The sequence below is a fragment of the Mustela erminea genome, chromosome 17 (assembly GCF_009829155.1).
Source record: "Mustela erminea isolate mMusErm1 chromosome 17, mMusErm1.Pri, whole genome shotgun sequence".
NCBI classification, from domain to species: domain Eukaryota; kingdom Metazoa; phylum Chordata; class Mammalia; order Carnivora; family Mustelidae; genus Mustela; species Mustela erminea.
Genome location: NC_045630.1, coordinates 12,461,501 through 12,481,802, shown reverse-complemented (window position 1 = coordinate 12,481,802; position 20,302 = coordinate 12,461,501). Strand labels below are relative to the sequence as shown.

General features: G+C 37.5%; 1 protein-coding gene across 6 annotated transcripts in view; it reads left to right on the top strand.

The window, feature by feature from the left end:
* LPGAT1 (lysophosphatidylglycerol acyltransferase 1) overlaps nucleotides 1–20,302 on the top strand; it is a 120,932-nt gene that overhangs the window by 68,868 nt on the left and 31,762 nt on the right. For all 6 annotated transcript variants that reach the window (XM_032319146.1, XM_032319144.1, XM_032319147.1 and 3 more), the window contains 3 exons: nucleotides 9,003–9,121; nucleotides 13,601–13,696; nucleotides 16,837–17,110. In XM_032319146.1, the coding sequence (XP_032175037.1) occupies nucleotides 9,003–9,121; nucleotides 13,601–13,696; nucleotides 16,837–17,110 (489 nt within the window). The remainder of the gene's footprint in view (nucleotides 1–9,002; nucleotides 9,122–13,600; nucleotides 13,697–16,836; nucleotides 17,111–20,302) is intronic.

Genomic DNA, 20,302 nt, shown 5'->3' with positions numbered 1-20,302 from the left:
GTTCTTTTTTCCCGGAATTTCTATTATTTGAATGTTAGACTTTGTGGAATGGCCCCCTCACATTCAAATCTTTTCTCTCCTTTATCTTTTTCTGTACTTTCCAGATTTCCCCAACTTTATCTCTCAATCTTTCTATTGAGATTTTTATTTTTGCTAACATAATGATTTGCAACAGTCCTTTTTCTTCCCTAAATGTTCCTTTTTTTTTTTTTAAAGCATCTTGTTATTATCCCAGGGTTATATCACCATCATCATCATCATCTCTTACATCAGTGTATTAATGCTGATCTCTTTCGAAGTTTTCTTTTTCATGGGTTTGTTCCCTCCAGGTCCTTTATTTTTCTGTTTCTGTCTTTCACATTAAGGGCTTTTTTGGGGTATTTGGTAATAACACATGTCTGTGCTTAAAAAAAAAAAATTAACAGTTTATTTAAACTAAAAAACAAAAACAGTTCACCCATTCCCTCTCCCCACTCCCACAACCCTTTGGCAACCACCAGTCTGCTTTCTGTGTCTGTGACCTGGGTGTTTACTTGCTTTTAAAAAAGATACCACATTAAAAAAAGATCAGGGGCGCCTGGGCGGCTCAGTGGGTTAAGCCTCTGCCTTCGGCTCGGCTCATGGTCTCAGGGTCCTGGGATCGAGCCCCTCTCGATCTCTCTGCTCTCTGCTCTCTCTGCTCAGCAGGAAGCCTGCTTCCCCCTCTCTCTCTGTCTGCCTCTCTGCCTACTTATGATCTCTGTCTATCAAATAAATAAATAAAATCTTAAAAAAAAAAAAAAAGATCATACTGAGTGTCTGGGTGGCTCAGTTGGTTAAGCAACTGCCTTCAGCTCAGGTCATGATCCTGGAGTCCCAGGATCGAGTCCTGCATTGGGCTACCTACTCAGTAGGGAGTCTGCTTCTACCTCTGACCCTCTCCCCTCTCATACTCTCTCTCTCTCTCTCTAATTCTCTCTGAAATAAGTAAATAAACCCTTTTTTTAAAAAGATCATACAGTATTTGTCTTTCTCTGACATAATTTTACTTAGCATAAACACCTCAAGGTCTGTCTATGTTGTTACAAATGGCAAGACTTCCTCTTTTTTATGGCTGAATAATATTCCTCTATGTGTATGTGTATGTGTGTGTGTATGTTTTCTTTATCCATTCATTCATTGATGACCACAGGTTGTTTCCCTATCTTGGCTGGTGTCAATACTGCTGCAATGAACATGGAGGTACACATATCTTTTCCAGTTAGTATTTTTCTTTTCTTCAGATAAATGCCTGGAAGTGGTATAGGAAGCTTTTCCTAAATATCTGGGCCCTGCTTCTGGGAGCTTGAATAGGATGGGTAAGAGTGGAAGTCGGTTATGGACTGAGTATCTCTACTAGAGGAGCCCTCTCTCTCATTTCTTTTAGTTAATCTCCATGTTGCGGGTTCTTCCTCACCAGCCAGTGTCCCCTCCATTAATCAGTACCTGCTTTCTCACAGCCATCTTTAGTACATACCCTCAGTTCCTTTCTGTCTTGCCTCATTTGCTCTGCTGTCCCCTAACTTTGGATGAACCCAGTCTGCCTCTAGTGTAGGCTATGAATAGCCATAGTTCTTGAGGTATGTGAAATTCTTTCACCTCTTTCTGGTGGGAGGGGTCACTCTTTAATCCTGATTATTCATCTTAGAATACCTGCCTTACATGACACAGTAGAAATAATGACTCTTTTGCTTAATAGTGATTCCAAAAGTGACTTCAGCTGTCATGTAATCCAGTTACCCAGAACTTCTGTGATTCTATCAATTATATAACATTCATTTTCACTTTATATTTGAGTAGCATTAATAATATCAATATTTCATAAATAAGAAAAATGAAGCACTGAATGGTAAAACAGTTTGTGGCATGAATTTTCAGGCATAATTTTTTTTTTGAACTTAGTAAGGTGAGCTCTTATGGTTATATATTAAGCAGCCTTCCTTCCTCACATTAATTCTGTTTTGTAAATCAGTATAATGGCCTTAGCATCACTGTTTTTAAGGAATTTCGGATGGATTCATATTGTTTTATTTTCTCTTTGAGCTGTGAACTATCTTGATCAATACTAGTATATAACATTTGGGGGAGATTTATTGATGATATTGACAATATGTTAGAAAGAAAGAGAGAGAAAGTGTGTGTGTGTGTGTGTGTGTGAGAGAGAGAGAGAGAGAGAGAGAGAGAGAGAGACTCTTTGGCTTTAGTTTTTAAAAAGAATTTTAAAAATTCAGTTACAACTAGTGGTTTTCTTCCAGATTTTATTCAGCTGTCCTTCATTCTCTTTGGAAATAGTGGACCTGACCTAGTTCTTTTTTGAAAACTCATTTCATAGAACAGCGTGTTAAAATATTTTTGTTCTTCCAATCCAGTACAGTGTAAGAACTGGCAGGCATCCAGAGCTTCTGTTCTTTAACATGCAAATAATTCTATTCCTTGGTTAAGATACTGGCTCCATTATTATACATAGAGGTTCTGGGAAAGCAAGGTATAAACTGAGAAACATAGCTACTTCATACATAAGATAAATGCTTTTTCTCTATAAGCATTTTTATCTTGGTTTTGTTGGTCATGTGACTTTCGAACAGTGATCTTTGAAGAATGTAATGATAAGATATATATATATATATATATGAGATATATATCATATATATGATAAAAGAATAGCACAAATATTGGAAACTAAATTTATTGAATAAAATCGAGATTTTATAAAATTCAGCATGACTTTATTACAACATCAGGATAATTTTTTAATAAAAATTTGATTGAGCTACCTTCACTTGTTTGATTCAGTATGCTATGTGAGTCTTAGTAAATTGACACTTAGTTTGAAAATAAATTTTGGTGAAGTTATGGCTGAGAGATAAGAATATTGGATAACTCTTAATGATTGAACCCTGAAAGGATTAGAGAAATGAACATTAAGAGCCATTTAATAATATATAATATTGGATGTCTATTAAAATATTCTAGATGTTTAAAGTACAGTACCATTCTTTTACTATATTCTATCAGGAAAAACCCTATAATTTGGGGGGGAATAGAACAGGAAAGAGAGAAAAGGGATGGGGAAAGTTGGGGTGGGTAGGGTATATGCGTTTCAGGGGGCTGCTCTGATATAACAGAGTACCACAAACAGGGTGCCTTTAAATAAGAGAAGTTTGTTCTCTCATAGTTCTGGAGGTTTGAAATCTAAAATCAAGGTGTGGTGGTGGCCATCCATGCTCTCTCTGAAAGCTCTAGGGGAGGATCCTTCCTTGCCTCTGGCTGTTTCTGGTGGTTGTCCTCGGGCCTTGGCTTGTAGATCTGTCACTCCAGCCCCCTGCTCTGTTCTCCCATGGCATTCTCTCTGTGTATCTCAAAAGTTCACATTTCCCTCTTCCTAAAGGACACCTGTGATATTGGACTTAGATGTAGGGCTCACCCTAATCCAGTAAGAGCTTATCTTATATTGATTATCTCTGCAGAGACCCTGTTTTCAAATAAGGTCCCATTTACAGATTTTAGATGGATGTAAATTTGGGGAGGCAGGGAGGAAGCTATTTAAGCCACATCAAAGGGTTCTAAATTCAATTTAAGAGACTGAAGCTAACACACTAGATTTATCTACTTTATGTAAAGCAAACAGGTAGGATATGCTTTATGTAAAACAACAACAACAACAACTTATTTGCAGTTAAATACACTTACATGCTTTCCCACTGCATAGACCTAGGTATCTAGCATTTTCCATTCATGTGGCAGACATTACATTAAAGGAATATTTGGTTATGAAACCTCTGTTTATATAGATATGGAGCCAGAGACTTTCCACATTACTCTTAGTAGCTCAGTGTTTATAGAACCAAGCTAGACTTCTCTTAAATGTTTTAACTACTATTAGAATAATACTTTTGTTCTTTTTATTATATTTTATTGTTTGCCTTTATTTCCCTTTTTTAAAATTAAAATTAAGTTAATTAACATATAGTATTAGTTTCAGAAGTAGAGATCAGTGATTCATCAGTCTTGTATAACACCCTGTGGTCATTACATTATGTGCCCTCCTTAATGTCCATCTCCCAGTTATCCTATCCCCCCAACAACCCTTAGTTTCCTATGATTAAGAGTCTCTTACGGTTTGTCTCCCTCTCTGATTTCGTGTTATTTTATTTTTTCCTCTCTTCTCCTATCCTCCTTTGTTTGTTTCTTAAATTCTACATATGAGTGAGATCATATGATAATTGTCTTTCTCTGATTAATTATTTCGCTTAGCATAATACCTCTAGTTCCATCCATGTTGTTGCAAATTGCAAGATTTCATTTGTTTTGGTGGCTGAGTAATATTCCATTGTATATATATACCACATCTTCTTTATCCATTCATTTGTCTGTGGACATCTGGGCTCTTTCCGTAGTTTGGCTATTGTGGACATTGCTGCTATAAACATTGGGGTTCAGGTGCCCTTTGGATCTCTACATCTGTGTCTTTGGGGTAAATACCCAAAGTTTTTGGGTCGTAGGGTAGCTCTATTTTTAACTTCTTGAGGAACCTCCATGCTATTTTCCAGAGTGGCTGCACCAGCTAGCATTCCCACCAACAGTGTTGGAGGGTTCCCCTTTCTCTGCATCCTCGCCAACATCTGTTGTTTCCTGACTTGTTAATGTTAGCTCTTCTGACTGGTGTGAGGTAGTGTCTCATTGTAGTTTTGATTTGTATTTCCCTGATGCGGAGTGGTGGTAAGCCTATTTTTATGTGTCTATTGGCCATTGATATGTCTTCTTTGGAGGCATGTCTGCCCATGTCTTCTGCCCATTTCTTGATTGGATTATTTGTTCCTGGGTGTTGAGTTTGTTAAGTTCTTTGTAGATTTTGGGTACTAGCCCTTTATCTGATAAGACATTTGCAAATATCTTCTCCCATTCTGTGGATTGTCTTTTGGTTTTATTGACTGTTTCCTTTGCTGTGCAAAAGCTTTTTATCTTGATAAAGCCCCACTAGTTCACTTTTGCCCTTGTTTCCCTGGCCTTTGGAGATAGGTCTAGGAAGAAGTTGCTGTGGCTGAAGTCACAGAGGTTGCTGCCTCTGTTCTCTTTGAGGATTTTGATGGATTCCTATCTCACATTTAGGTCTTTCATCCATTCTGAGTCTATTTTTGTGTGTGGTATAAGGAAATGGTCCAGTTTCATTCTTCTGCTGTCCAATTTTCCCAACACCATTTGTTGAAGAGACTGTGTTTTTTCCTTTGGACATTCTTTCCTGCTTTGTCGAAGATTAGTTGACCATAGAGTTGAAGGTCCGTTTCTGGTTCTCTATTCTGTTCCATTTGCGCTCCATGTCTGTTTTTGTGCCAGTACCATACTGTCTTGTTGATTACAGCTTTGTAATAGAGCTTGAACTCTGGAATCGTGATGCCACCAGCTTCGGTTTTCTTTTTTAAACATTCCTCTGGCTGTTGGGGTCTTTTCTGGTTCCATACAAATTTTAGGGTTATTTGTTCCAGCTCTGTGGGAAAAAAAATTGATGGTATTTTGATAGGGAATGCACCGAATGTGTAGATTGCTCTCGGTAGCACAGATATTTTAATATTTGTTCTTACAGTCCAGGAACATGGAATATTTTTCCATTTCTCTTTGTCTTCCTCAATTTCCTTCATGAGTACTTTATAGTTTTCTGAGTACAGATTCTTTGCCTCTTTGGTTAGGTTTATTCCTAGGTATCATATAGTTTTTGGTGCAGTTGTAAATGGAATTGACTCCTTAATTTTTCTTTCTTCTTTCTCATTTTTAGTGTATAGAAATGCAACTGACTTTTTCATTTTATATCCACAACACCTAGTAGTGCCTGGTGCTGTCTTATTGAATGAGGAATGAATTAATAAAAGAATAGTGTGTGTCTGCATGTATGGATTATCAACAGAAGCATGATGGGGGAACTTCTGTTGAGAAATATATCTCCCTCCATTCTTTTTACTTTATTATATTTCATTTTTTGAGGCCAGGTAAGTGAGCAGGTGGTGTGAGCAGGGTGTCAGAGGGAGAGGAAGGGAGAGAATTTTTTTTTTTTTTAGATTTTATTTATTAGAGAGAGAGAGCATGCATGAGGGAAGGGGTGTAGGGAGAAGCAGACTCCATGCTGAGCAGGGAATCTCAACTCAGGGCTCAATCCCAGGACCCTGGGATCATGACCTGAACCAAAGGCAGCTGCAGGGAATCTCAACTCAGGGCTCAATCCCAGGACCCTGGGATCATGACCTGAACCAAAGGCAGCTGCTTAATCAACTTGGCCACCCAGGCACCCTCAGAGGGAGAGAATCTTAAGCAGGCTCCACACCTAGCGCCCAGCACAAGCCTGAAGTGGGCCTTGGTTTCATGACCCTGAGATCTTGCTCTGAGCCAAAATCAAGCTCTCATGACCCTGAGATATTGATCTGAGCGGAAATCAAGGGTTGGATGCTTAACCTGCTGAGTCACCCAGGTGCCCCTACCCCATCCTTTTAAAAACCCAATTGGTACAGTGTTGTGAATTTTGCTCTTGTTACTTATGGCATATTGTTCCATGTTAGTATACAAATTATATGATTACATAGTATTTCTTTACATATATATAATTTAATTAGTCTTCTTTTTAAATTTTAATTGTGGTGAAATATACATAACACAAAATTTATCATCTTAACCATTTTTTTAAAGATTTTTTAAAAATTGATTTGAGAGTGAGAGAGCACACATGAGCAGGGGCAGGGGCAAAGGAAGAAGGAGAGAGAGAATCTTGAGCAGACTCCACAGCAGCCTAGAGACCCACAGGGGTTGGGAGGCTTGTTCCCACATCCCATGAGATTATGACGTGAGCTGAAACCAAAGTCAATCGGTCAAGTGACTAAGCCACCCAGGTGTCCCTCCTCTTAACCATTTTTAAGTGTATGGTTCAGCATTAAGTACATTCTCATTATTATATAACCAATCTCCAGAACTTTTTCATCTTGCAAAACTGAAACGATTTACAAATTGAATAGTCCCCCTCCTAGAAACCACCATTGGCCTTCAATTTCTATGAATTTGAGCTAGTCTTCCTTTTGAGTTGTTTTCCTTTTTTAAAAAAAAATTATTTATTTATTTATTTTGGAGAGAGAGCATGAGAGGGAGGGAAGGGCAGAATGCAACGGACAGAGAATCTTAAGCAGACTCCAAGCTGGGCGTAGAGCCTGACGTGGGGCTCATGAGATCACGATCTGAGCCAGAACCAGGAGTCAGTTGCTTAACCAGCTGCACCACCTAGGCACCCCTTCCTCTTTGCTCTCACAAATAAGGCTACAGTAACCAGTTTTGCATATGTGTCAGTCTGCGCATAAATAAGTGTATCTGTAAGTTGAATTCCTAGAAGTAGAGTTTCTGGATAAAAAGATTTCTGCATTTCTCAGTTTTGATATATATTGCCAAATTGACTTCCCAAACTGTTGTACCAATTCATACTCCCCACAGCAATGTATGATACAGCAGCTGTTTAAGTATGTTTCGGTAGTTAGCTTGTCAGCTGAGCTGAATTGGAGCTTGGGGAAGGAAAGGCCACTGGAAGGAAAGTTGGTGCTGCTGCATTTTTCAAGGGGCCGGGCTGGGTTCTCTCCCATGGTTCTGCCTCTATTCCTCAAGGATTATTTGACATCCCTTTAGTGTACTTTTATGCTGCATTCATTTAAAAGAAACTAAAATAAAAAATTTCCTATACTATGTAAGCTATTTGAGCATTGGTAATAACATTTGAGTGTTGGTAATGATTAGAATACCTCACTTTCCAAAGAGGTCCCACAACTTAATACTGTGTTTAGCCCTGCTGAAAATTTCCTTAATACAGATTTTAAAGTCTTTAAAATCAATGAATGGATGCCTTGCTTAAATGGGTTTTAACAGAAAGAAGCAATTAGCAGACCCCTTTTCTCATATGAACTCTTATGAGGAGCTCTGCTGTGTTGGGGTGACAGTGAAGGATGGCTGGAAAAGGACGGAGGCTGGGGGAGGCAGAGCAGGGGAGCGCCACAACCCCCCATGCCTCTTGCATCCAGAACTATTACAGGCAGGTGGGGTGGCTTTTTTCCCTTTAGCTGTGTGTGAGAGGAGTGAACATTAACGTATAATCATCCTCTCATGATTCATGTCAGACGTTTGAGGAACCCTCGATGCTTTGACTTGTAGAATCCTGATGCTCAAAACTGCTGCTCAGTTGTCTTTTTTCTGTGAAGTGGATTTACTGTTAAATGAGATATAACTACACGGAGATACCAGTGTTTTCCTTAGAGTGTACATCATAGGTTCTGGTACGATGACTTTTTGTCTGGAGGTTCTTAATAAGTGTAACATCTTCATTAGTTTTCTTATTTGAAAATGAAAATACTTGCATATATTTGGAATGTTTTCCCATTTTATTATAAAGTAGAATTTGAGGGGCTCTGGAAAGCTTGTTCTAATTGTGATCAATATCAGTAGTTTAGAATTCATTCCCCTAGACTTTTTTTTACTGTATTAAATAATAAAGTTTATTCCTTCATTAAAAAGGTGGAATCAGACTATATATATTGTTTTGTGATTTGCTTTATTTTCTTGATAAGAAGTCCTTTTTGGGTTAGTGTATAGAGATACCCTCTATTCTTTCAGTGGATTCATACTCTTCCATGATATCATAACTTTCTTATTAACTCCCCTGTTGGTGAACATTTAAGTTCCAGTAAACATCCTTTACACATCTGTCTTTGCCTATTGGGACAAATGTTTCTGCGGGTTAATTTCTAAGAAATAAAACTTCTAGATCAAAGGATGAGCATTTTTACATTTTAATGGATGCTTGGGGGCCTTATAAAATATTATATCAACAGCCTCATACTTAACAGGAAGTAAACTTAGTTCAAAGTTTTAGGTAAGTGATTCTCATCATTGATATGTACCAGTTTGGCTAATATAAGGTTTCTAGTAATGTAAAAATCTTTAAAGTGACAGCTTTGTTGTTCTTCCAGTGATGGAATGGGGGGACGATATTAAAGCCGTTTCACAAGATGAAGCAGTGATGTTGGTGAATCATCAGGCAACAGGGGATGTTTGCACTCTGATGATGTGCCTCCAGGACAAAGGCCTGGTAAGCACCCTGAAGGCAGGCATAGACGCAGGAGGGGGAGGTTGATAAAGAATCTGTTTGAGTATCTTACTATTGTTTGGAACGTAAACTTGAATATCTATGCTTTTCCCAAATTGAGAAAATTTAAAGAAAAAATGGAGAAAAATGAAAAGAAAAAAGATGTATGTATATAATTCTAATTCCAGCTCCAGGACAGGAATGTGGTCTTTCAAAAAAGTAACTGGAAGATAATGTGAATGCTATCTCCAGAGAGATGCTTTTGAAAAAGTAACTGAGGTAAAACAGAGTTAAGATGTTCAGATTGGGAGCTGTCTTGAGGTGAAATAGTGGGTCACTGGTTTGAAAAATACAGGCACAAAAAGCAGTATTGTTTAAGATAGAAGAGTCTAGTTGGTCAGTGAATTAGCTGATCTTTATCCAGAAGAAAAAAAGGTAAACATTTTGGATTTCCTTTACCAAGCAAATTGAAAGGAAAGATACCAGGCCAGTTTTGTTAGGTGTTGTTAGGCTATGTATGAACCGTTGGTTTCACATGACTTTTGTTGATCACTAAATACATATATCAAAGGGGTGGGTTTAAAATAAATTCAGTCTTTAGCATTAAAAGAATTATCAGCTTAGAAGATAAAGAGGTTGTATTCATAGAAAACTAAATAAGTAGAACGTGTATAAATTAGTGGAGTTCATATATATCCTAATAGCAATGAAACCAATAGATGTTTATTAAGTGCTTCATACTCATGGTCAGTAACTATAAGGATTGAACATCAGTCCTTTAAGACTTTGTCCTCTAAAAGGAGCCAATAGTCCAGTGTAGGTGGAGGGAAAGTATAGTGAACAATACTTAATTGCAAAGTGAAAGGTGTTTAGTGGAGGATGAGCTCCCCATGTAAGACAGGTATTGAAAACTTTGTAGAGGAGAGAGGACATAAACTTGGCCTGGTTAGAGTTGTGAAGCAAGAAGGCCTTCTTTAGTGAAACAGTCTCGGCCAGAACACCAAGGCAAGACTAAGCCTGATATATTTACGTCCTAGAGATTTTGATTCAGTAGGTCCTGGTGTGGGGGTCAGAAAATGAGGTAAGAGTAAAGGAAAATGTTTGATTATTGTAAAATCTGTTTTTCATGTCCATCTGAAAAGCAGAGTCATAATCTTGCTGGAATGTGGAATAAATTCTGTCCTTTCTTATATTCAGAATATTGAATTGTTAAAAGGATATCACTGTATAAATATATTTGCTCTTATATTAATATTCATTACGTGCAGGGCACCTGGGTGGCTCAGTGGGTTAAAGCCACTGTCTTCGGCTCACTGCCTAGGACCCAGGGTCCTAGGATCAAGCCCCGCATCAGGCTCTCTGCTCAGCGGGGAGCCTGCTTCCTCCTCTCTCTCTCTGCCTGCCTCTCTGCTGACTTGTAATCTCTGTCAAATAAATAAATAAAAATCTTTAAAAAAAATTTATTACTTGTGATGTTAAAATTTTGTAAAGACTAGTTTATTTGGTTTTCATCAAAGAGAATCCCCAATTAACATTTTTATTCTTAATGATACAGTATTACATTCGTAGTGAAATTTCTGAAGGTTTATAGTGTCCTTAATTGGTTTTTGAATTTCAAAGAATGATTACAGTGGTCAGTATAAATATGTCCAGCTTAATCATTCTCACCCAAGTTTGGCATGGATGATAGCTATATTAACTAGAATATTAGGTAATCTGAAATTCACCAATTATGTGGATAAAAGAAAATTTGTCTTGTTTGTTTGCTTTTGTAAAAAGATTTCTGTTAGTTTGACTTAGGTTAATTTTTCAGTTCAGAGTAATTTTGTTTTTATTTTCAGATAAGTTATACTAAACATTTCTTATAATCTGTTATTAGTGAGTAACTTGGAATCTTGAAGAATTTTTTTAATCTCCTTTCATAAAAGAATAATTGAGAAATATAAAGCTGGAAGCACCATAATCTCTCCCTCCTGCCTAATATGTATAGGGCAATATTAATTTATATTTACCAGTAAAAATGTTCACTTGACTTACTGCATACTCTGTGGGTACATTCAAAGAAAGAAGGCTAATGCTAAATTGTGGGTCAATTAAAAAAATACCAGTTTAATGGCTAGGTGAGTGTAACATAGCTTTTGGAATTCAGGAGACTTCTTGTAGGAGTCTTTCCTGTTAGTGGGGGTCCGTTGGCCCGTTGGGAGGACAGCACTCTTGTCCCGAACTGTCCAGGGCATTGCTGGCTCTTTTCCATACCTGTCTGCTACCCACTAAATGCTGGTAGCCCTCACTAGTTGTCGTGACAACCCAAATTGTCCTTACAGATTTCTGAACAGGAGAACCATTGACTTAACTATACTTTCCGAAGGATATAAAGAACATAATCCTTCATGTAATCGTCTCTAGATGTTTTGATATGTAGAAAATCCATGCTTCCAGATAAAGAATAATTGATGCGGGCCAATTCTGTTTCTTGGAATTACCTAACAGAGCTCCGAGTGACAGATCTATGAAATGTTCAGAGTTGCTTCAGGCAGCTGGTGTTTACTGACCCTCTTTTGAGGAATATGAAACAAAGGATTAATTGTATTTTCCAAATGTGCTGGTACCTTTTAAAAATAAGTATCTCTGAATTCAGTCATGTCCTTTTATGACAAATTATGATAAAACTAAGAATTTTTATTTCTGTCAAAAGAACTTTATTAGACATATAATAAACATTTATTGACTTGTAACATTTCCCCTAAAATAAGCTAAGATAGAATTACCCATACAAATCTCAGAAGGTAGCTTGGCTGTCTTATTGAAATGAATTGTTTTAGGTGGCCCTTCTAACTGAAGAGTTAAATCCACTGTAAATGTAAGGTGAAACATAAAAGCTCGTGGCTTTAGTGTTGGTATTTTAAACCCAGAAATCAATAAATAGCCGCTAAACTTCCTACTGTGTATAAAGCTCAAGTATTTTATAGGTTAAAACAGCTTGCTTTTTATTTTGTTCTTTGGGACACTTTTCAGCAAATTCCATTTAATTCAAATATCAATTTACTTAAACAGAGTAGTCATCATTACAAAGCAAAACAAGACTGAAAAAAACGAGATGATGGCAATCATTTTATTCTGTATTAATTGCCTTGGGGAATCACTTCTTCACTGGGCACATATCTTTAATTTTTAAAGTGATTTAACATAGTAGAGCTCAGGGGGAAGGAGTTGTGTAGTTGAACTATTTAGTGATGCTGAAAAATTAAGGCAGAAGCATTAATGTTATATTATTTGTCAGCTTTTATCATGTTTTTGCAAAAGCACCAGCGATGTCAGTGCTGCTCATTTTTTTCCTCATATGTAAATTCATATAATTTGGTGCTTCGAGATGAAGTTTACATACGTTATTCCCATAGAAACCAAAGGAGCTCTGTTGCATTCTTTTGATTGAGGCCGTAGCTATTAATGCATTTATTTAAGGATTATAACAAGGAATGCCATTTCCTCAGCAGGGAGGAACAATTACCCACTTTATTAATTAGATCCCAGTTTACACTTTACATTTAATTTTGAAATTTGTTTGAAATAAAGTCTTTTGCTCTTTTTTTTTTTTAAAGATTTTATTTATTTATTTATTTATTTGTCAGAGAGAGAGAGAGAGAGAGATCGGACAAGCAGGCAGAGGCGGAGAGAGAAGCAGGCTCCCTGCAGAGCAAGGAGCCCAATGCGGGACTCCATCCAAGGACTCTGGGATCATGACCTGAGCTGAAGGCAGCGGCCTAACTGACTGAGCCATCCAGGCGTCCCAAGTCTTTTGCTCTTAATACGAGTACTGACTCTTATCAAAAAGGGATACTATTTCTGTGTTTAAGAACTGAGGCACTGTGAATATTATTATGCTGGTAAAGAATACGGCCTTGCATAAACTAACAAATCTTCTTAACATAATCGTATATATAAATCATTCTATGAAACGAACTGAATGTTCTTTTATTTTGGACATTTTTGAACTTTTATAAAATTTAAAATTTTACATTTATATGATTATAATTTATAATTTTTAATATTTTAGCCATTAAGGTAAAGTCACATTTTATAAAGCTTTAGTGCTTATTAATTAAATTTAGAGCCCTCATTCAATAACTTCATTTTATTGTTTCAAAATAATTTTACAAGTTATATAAGAATCACCAGAGATTTTGTTTAGGGTAGAACAAATTTGTAATCATTAAGTCCAGATTTAAGAAGTCAATTCAGCTTTATTTGTTACACAGTAATATGTATTACCTGAGACCTGAGATTTCAAGACTTGGACTCAAGATCAGTAATTTTTCAGGGAGACTTTGTGCTTTAATTATAGAAATAAACACTGGATTTAAAATATATAGGTTAATTAAGAGGATGCTTAGATGACTATATTTAAAACTTAAAGCCCTGGCTAGACTACAGCAGGTTCCTAATACTTACCATGTAATTATTTCTTGCTTTTAAATATTTTAGGTTGTTGCTCAAATGATGTGGTTGATGGATCATATTTTTAAGTACACAAACTTTGGAATTGTTTCTCTAATTCACGGAGACTTCTTTATAAGACAGGTGAGTAATGAGTTTTCCTTTTTCACAGTGATAGCCCGATCACGCTGATCCTTTATTGTAAACATAGGCCAAAACCAGTTATAATACATAGAGCGAGCTCTAGTATCTCAGGGAGCTCCTCCTCTGAATCTTTGTTCCCTGAAACATTTCTTTGGATCTGAATTTGAGTATGCTCAAGCAGTAAAATGGTGACATTGCAGATGTTCTAACCTCTACCCTCCTCCTCACATCTCAACAGTACAATGTTTAGTAAAGATTTATCAAGCCGTTGCCCCATTCTCAACTCTTCTGCTTCTTAGCCATGTGAATAAGGCAACTTATTTAAACTTTCAAAGTTTCCTCATTTTTCAGATGACAACTGTTAGGGTACGGCGTCAACCACCCCTCAATTAGAGAACACCATACCCTAACACAAGAGGCACTGCTGTCATGGGGTGGGGTTTAAATGAAGTAATACACTTGGAGTGTATTACTCATCTATATTTTCTTTTTTTTTTTTTTAAGATTTTATTTATTTATTTGACAGAGAGAGATCACAAGTAGGCAGAGAGGCAGGCAGAGAGAGGGAGGGAAGCAGGCTCCCTGCTGAGCAGAGAGCCCAATGTGGGGCTCCATCCCAGGACCCTGAGATCATGACCTGAGCTGAAGGCAGAGGCTTTAACCCACTGAGCCACTCAGGTGCCCCCCTCGTCATCTATATTTTCACCATTATTTTTGCTAACAAGTCACTATCGCATGATAGAGAAGGTACCTAAATTGCTGGTAGGTAGGTGGATAGGTGGGCAGATAGAAGAACATATTTGGGGAATTCATAGTAGGAAAAGTGAATCCATCAGATTTTTATGAACTCAGAAAACCTTTAGAGAAAAAATAAGTATGAGTTTGATAGAGGAAGGTAGATTGAGAATGGGTCCCAGGCATTGGGGACAAGTTTAGTTACTGTAAGAGAAAGAATCACACCCTCGTATCAAGTCAGCACTAAATTATGGTATTTCCCTGGTATGCCACTGATATCACAGGCTTGATTTTCTCAAAAACTGAAATATGATATGCAAGAGTTTTTACGTATGGCAGTGCCACATTTATCTGGTATTTATATATGTAGCAGCTTCAGCCTTGCCCATTTAAGTACTTACTGAATAACTGTTGAATCTGGTTAAGTCTCATCGGAGACCACAAGTTCAGAAATAAGCTGGAAGTGTGTAGAGAAACTTCTGAGATGACTGTAGGTGTCACAAAACATATATACTTTACTCCAGATACTTACGTACAGAACATTTTCTTTTCCACATGCTGTGCCCATGATCTAGTTTCTAGGAAACACTCTTGATTCTTCTGAGCAGAAGCATGCTTACGAATGTAAGCATTGCATGGGGACCTCAGGAGGAAGTGGGAATGGGGATTGGCTACAAGTTTGAGACAAAATGAACGAACAGTGATTAGAACAACATAAGAAAGAATTGGCATAATACATTAGAGCATCACAGGAGGGGAATAAGTAGAAGCAGCCACTGAAGCTTAGCCTTCTAAGGAAAAGCAGAGCCCTTTTCATCAGGAGAGTATGAGGAAATTATCAGTTTTAACAGTTGACCCTGTTTGATGACCCTGAGGCATCACTAAGTTATACTAAGTGATCGGTGTACTTTGAGGAGATAAGCGTAGAAAATAATGTACTCCTAAGCGTAGAAAATAATGTACTCCAAAACATTTTCCTTTTTATTGCAATGTAAAGTTTTACATACTTAGACTGTATTTCAAAATTACCAGAAATATTGCAAGTTTGTTTCTAAAGAGCAACCCTTCCTCCCCTTCCCAGCCCAATAAGATAGTAATAAAAATCTGTAACATTGTTGGGGGAGAGAGAGAAACTACCCTTTTTAAAGAAAGTCTCTTGGACTTTACTACTTGATATTTCCAAGAGTATGAAAATGTTTTACATGCAGTCTTGGGAACTTAATAAATAAAGCTTAAGCATGATCAGTTCGATTCAGTAAAATAAAGTCTTACTTGCTTTGCACTGGAGTAATTTAAAGACTAAATGCATACAGATTATTTCGGGGCCTTCTATATTTGTGTTGGCTGGAAAATTATTAATGAATCAACTCTACTGAAAGGAAGAACCTTTGTAATATTTGTGGGTTTTGGGCTTTCCTACAAATTTTTCTGGATTCCTGTTTCAGTCTCCAAGTCATCTTCTTTCTTCTCTCTCCTTCACACTGAGGTCCTGTCCATTAGAATGCCCTGTTTGCTCTACTTTCAGACTTTCCTGAATGTATCCACTTCTCATCAATACACCCTAGTCAGATCTCGTCACACCCCCTTGCCTGGACTGCTGCAATAGTCTGCCGGCTTATCTGCTGGAGTCTTTCTGTCACTGGAGCCATCAGATTTTTTTTTTAATGTAAATAAGATCATGACCCTCCCTTGTTCAGAACCACCCATTGACTTCTCATCCCAGACTACTTACCAAGGTCAAGGCCCTTCCTCTCTGTCCCCCACGTCTCTCTGCAATTTCCTCTTCTACCACTGTCTTCCTCACTCATCACAAATCAGCCACACTGGCCTTGGTACTGCTCTTTGAATACGTAGCTCTTGTTCTCATCTCCGGGCCTTTCTTCTTTTTGTTCTTGTCCCTTGGAGAACTCTGCCTCTCTTCACTTGACTGGTTCCTTCGCATTACCAGCTCATTGCTCCCAGTTCACCTCCTTGGGGCTGTTCTCTCTGACCTCACTGACCTTCTCTATCCTCTTACTCGTTTTCTTCCTAACACATCACCATCCAAATTTACACTTTTTAGTTTTCTATCTTTTCTACTCGAGTAACCTCCACGAGGGTCTCTTACTTCTCTGTCTCCAGTGTGTAGGACGGTGCCTGCCAAGTTACACGCTCTCAGTAAACAGTCACTGAGCTGATGAATGAGTGAACTCTCAGAGGTAATTAGAGCAATTGTCTTGCTCTTGCCTGTAAGCACTAATCACTTCTTTTTACCGCGGCAGTCAAAGGGGGAAGTGAGTGGGGGAAAATCGTTCTTCTGATCTGTGAATGGGATTTTACTTTAAAAGCTGTTATTTCTATTTAATTTTGTGGCATTTTAATTTCAAATGTGCCTATACTTATTGTATGTGTGTCTGCCTTCTTAGGGAAAATCTCATCGTGACCAGCAGCTGCTGCTTCTCAAAAAGCACCTAGAAAAGAATTACAGGAGCAGAGACCGAAAATGGATTGTTTTGTTTCCAGAAGGGGGCTTCCTCAGGAAGAGGCGAGAAACAAGTCAAGCGTTTGCCAAAAAAAATAACTTGCCATTTCTTACACATGTCACTCTGCCAAGGATTGGGGCAACAAACATTATCTTGAGTGCGCTTGTAGCACGACAGGAAAATGGAAGTCCAGCAGGAGGAGATGCTAAAGAATTAGGTATGATGGCTTTTAGCACTCTTTTGTTGGAATTCAGGAATTATCTGGAGTTCCAGGAGATAACATAATTGTTCTTTTTATAATTGTAATTTTTGTCAAACAAATAATACCCAGGGAGAAGGTGCAAATTTAATTTTTTAGTGTTTCTATTTACAGAAGTTAGTTCATGCTTACAATAATTTATTCAAGTAATGCAAAATGCACAAAGACAAAGGTGTCTTTCTTTACCCCCACCCACCCTTACTGCTGGCCATTCCCACTGCTGCAGTAAGCTGTAAATATCTTCATATATTTGTGGAAGTGTAGTTTGGAGTATAGATTCCTAGAAGTGGAATTGCTAGGTTAATGGTACAGGAATAGAAATCACTAATTTGAAAAGCTAATCATAGATTTGCAAATGCAAATTGTAATAATGTATTTTTTTTTCATTTATCAAATTTAGAAAGATTTTTTTAAAAGATTTTATTTATTTATTTGACAGATCACATATAGAGAGGCAGACAGGGGGTGGGGGGAAGCAGGCTCCCTGCTGAACAGAGAGCCTGATGCGGGACTCCATCCCAGGACCCTGAGATCATGACCTGAGCCAAAGGAGGAGGTTTAACCCACTGAGCCACCCAGGTGCCCCGCATTTTTTTTTTAAGATTTTATTTATTTATTTGACAGACAGAGATCACAAGTAGGCAGAGAGGCAGGCAGAAAGAGAGGGGGAAGCAGGCTCGCTGCCAAGCAGAGAGCCCAATGTGGGGCTCGATCCCAGGACCCTGAGATCATGACCTGAGCCAAGGCAGAGGCTTAACTCACTGAGCCACCCAAGTGCCCCCACAGCATTATTTTTAACAGCAAAAATTTGGAATAGCCAGAAGGAAGAACAGGCCCGAAGTTATCAAATATCCATCCAACACACTACAATACAGCCATTACAAATGATGTTTGTAGAGAGTTTTTATGGCTTGGAGAGTGCTTATTCTCTATCATGTTAATGGAGTGGGAGGAACACACAACTCTTTTTCTTTCTTTTTTTTTTTTTTTTTTAAGATTTTATTTATTTATTTGACACAGAGAGATCACAAGTAGACAGAGAGGCAGGCAGAGAGAGAAAGAGGAGGAAGCAGGCTCCCCGCTGAGCAGAGAGCCCACTTGATCCCAGAACTCTGGGATCATGACCTGAGCCAAAGGCAGAGGCTTTAACCCACTGAGCCACCCAGGCACCCCTGGAACACACAACTCTTGTGAAACCATTGTGAGTTCAAATATGTCAGCAATAAGCAGTGGGAAATGAGTGAAAGGAAAGATCCCAAATGTCAGCAGTGGTTGCTTCTCTGAGTTGTAACATTATGGATGATCTCCCCCCATTTCTGAATACTTATGTTTTTTTTTTAACAATGAGTATGTATTACTTTTATGGCGAGAAAAAGCAAACCATACTCAAAGATGCAACTGTTTTGGAGATAGCCTGGTGAACTGGGAAGGTTTGCAGAATTTGCACCAACAGCACAAAGACTGTTTTGAACAAGTTTATCAGAGAGACTGTAAAATTAGGTAATAAATGATAAATTGAAAAACTGAAAGAAACTCACTAAGCCTGTTTCCTTTAGTAGTATTTTGCTATTAAAAATATATACATATTCTTTAGCTAAAGTAAAAATGAAAAGGATTGGCCCTCAGAAATACATGTTTTTAATGATGGTTAGGACCAGACATAGAGAGAATGCCTGTCCTAAGACTCCACTGAGTTTTCCTTTCATTTTTTTTTTTTTAAGCAGCTGCTTGGCAGTCAGCTCTCTTAATCTTTCATCATCTATTAAAAAGACAAATTGAAAGAGTCTTTTAATAGAAAAGGAAAGTTCAGAATAGCTTCAGACAGACATGGTGGCAATGTCAGCCAAGCCAAAGCTTGAAGGCAAAGGTCTTCCAAATAGGATTAGTTGCACTAATAAAGACTGCTGCTTTTTAAATAGTTCTGCCCAGTCAGTAATACCCTGTGGTGTTCTAGATCTCAAGGGTAGGGGCTGTTGTCATATTGATCACACAATCATGAAGACATGTTTTTTCTCTTAGAGAGAAATAATTTCTTTTTATAATGAAAGCAGAGTAGCTTCTTGTTTATCTTAACTTGGTTAGAATTTTTACTGTAGCTGCTTAGGAAAAATTATAAGAAGTTCTAGAAAGTTATATATCCCAAAAGTAGTTTCACTTGTCTTTTACCATTTTCTTCTCGGTGTTTTGGTATTTTGTATTTTATTTTCTCTAGTGTTGATATTTACTATTTAGTGTTCTGTTCCATATAAGTACAGAACGTGCCTTGTCTCTCTTTTAATATATGATCCATATACTGGGGCGCCCAGGTGGCTCAGTAGGTTGAGCATTTGACTTGATCTTGGCTCTGGTCTTGATCTCAGGGTCATGAGTTTGGGGCCCACGCTGGGCCCCACATTGGGCTCCACGCTGGGAGGGGAACCTACTTTAAAAAAAAATATATATATATACACGCGCACACACACACACACACACACATATGTATAGGATCCATATATGTATCAAAGTTGTGTCTGATTAAAAGGGATAGTATTTTTTTGTTTATTATATGATTTAATAGATACTCAACTGAACTCTGGTGATTTTTCCCAATAATTTTATTATAAAAATTTTCAAGCATATGTAAAAAGTTGAAAGAATTTTATAGTTAATATCCACTAGCTGACCAACTAGATTCTATAATTAAAATTTTACTGTATTTGCTTTATTCTTTCTTTTTCTGCCCTTCTATCAATCCATTGTTTTTTAGTGTAATCAAATAAGTTGCAGACATTAGTATACTTTACTCCTGAACGTTTCAGCATATGTATATCACTGAGAGCTTGTTAATGTGTTTCTTTGCACATTTACTTTACTTTGTTCCTTTAGCAGTAGGTTATTTAAACATTTTTTAAAACCTATTTCTGTGGTATCTTTCCCCTTTAGAATATTTCTAAAGTTTTTTAAAGCTTAAGGTCACTTTTTAGTGAAGTAAAGTAAAATATCATTGATTCTTAATGCACATTTAGACTTACATTTTAGAACAGGTTTTATTTTTTTAGAGATCTGTTAAATACTTCAGACAAAGGACAGACTGTCACCCAAGTCGGGCTCTCAGCATTCTCTGTGAGGATTCCCTCTCAATTCTTGTTCAACTTTGTACTCCATGCTGGG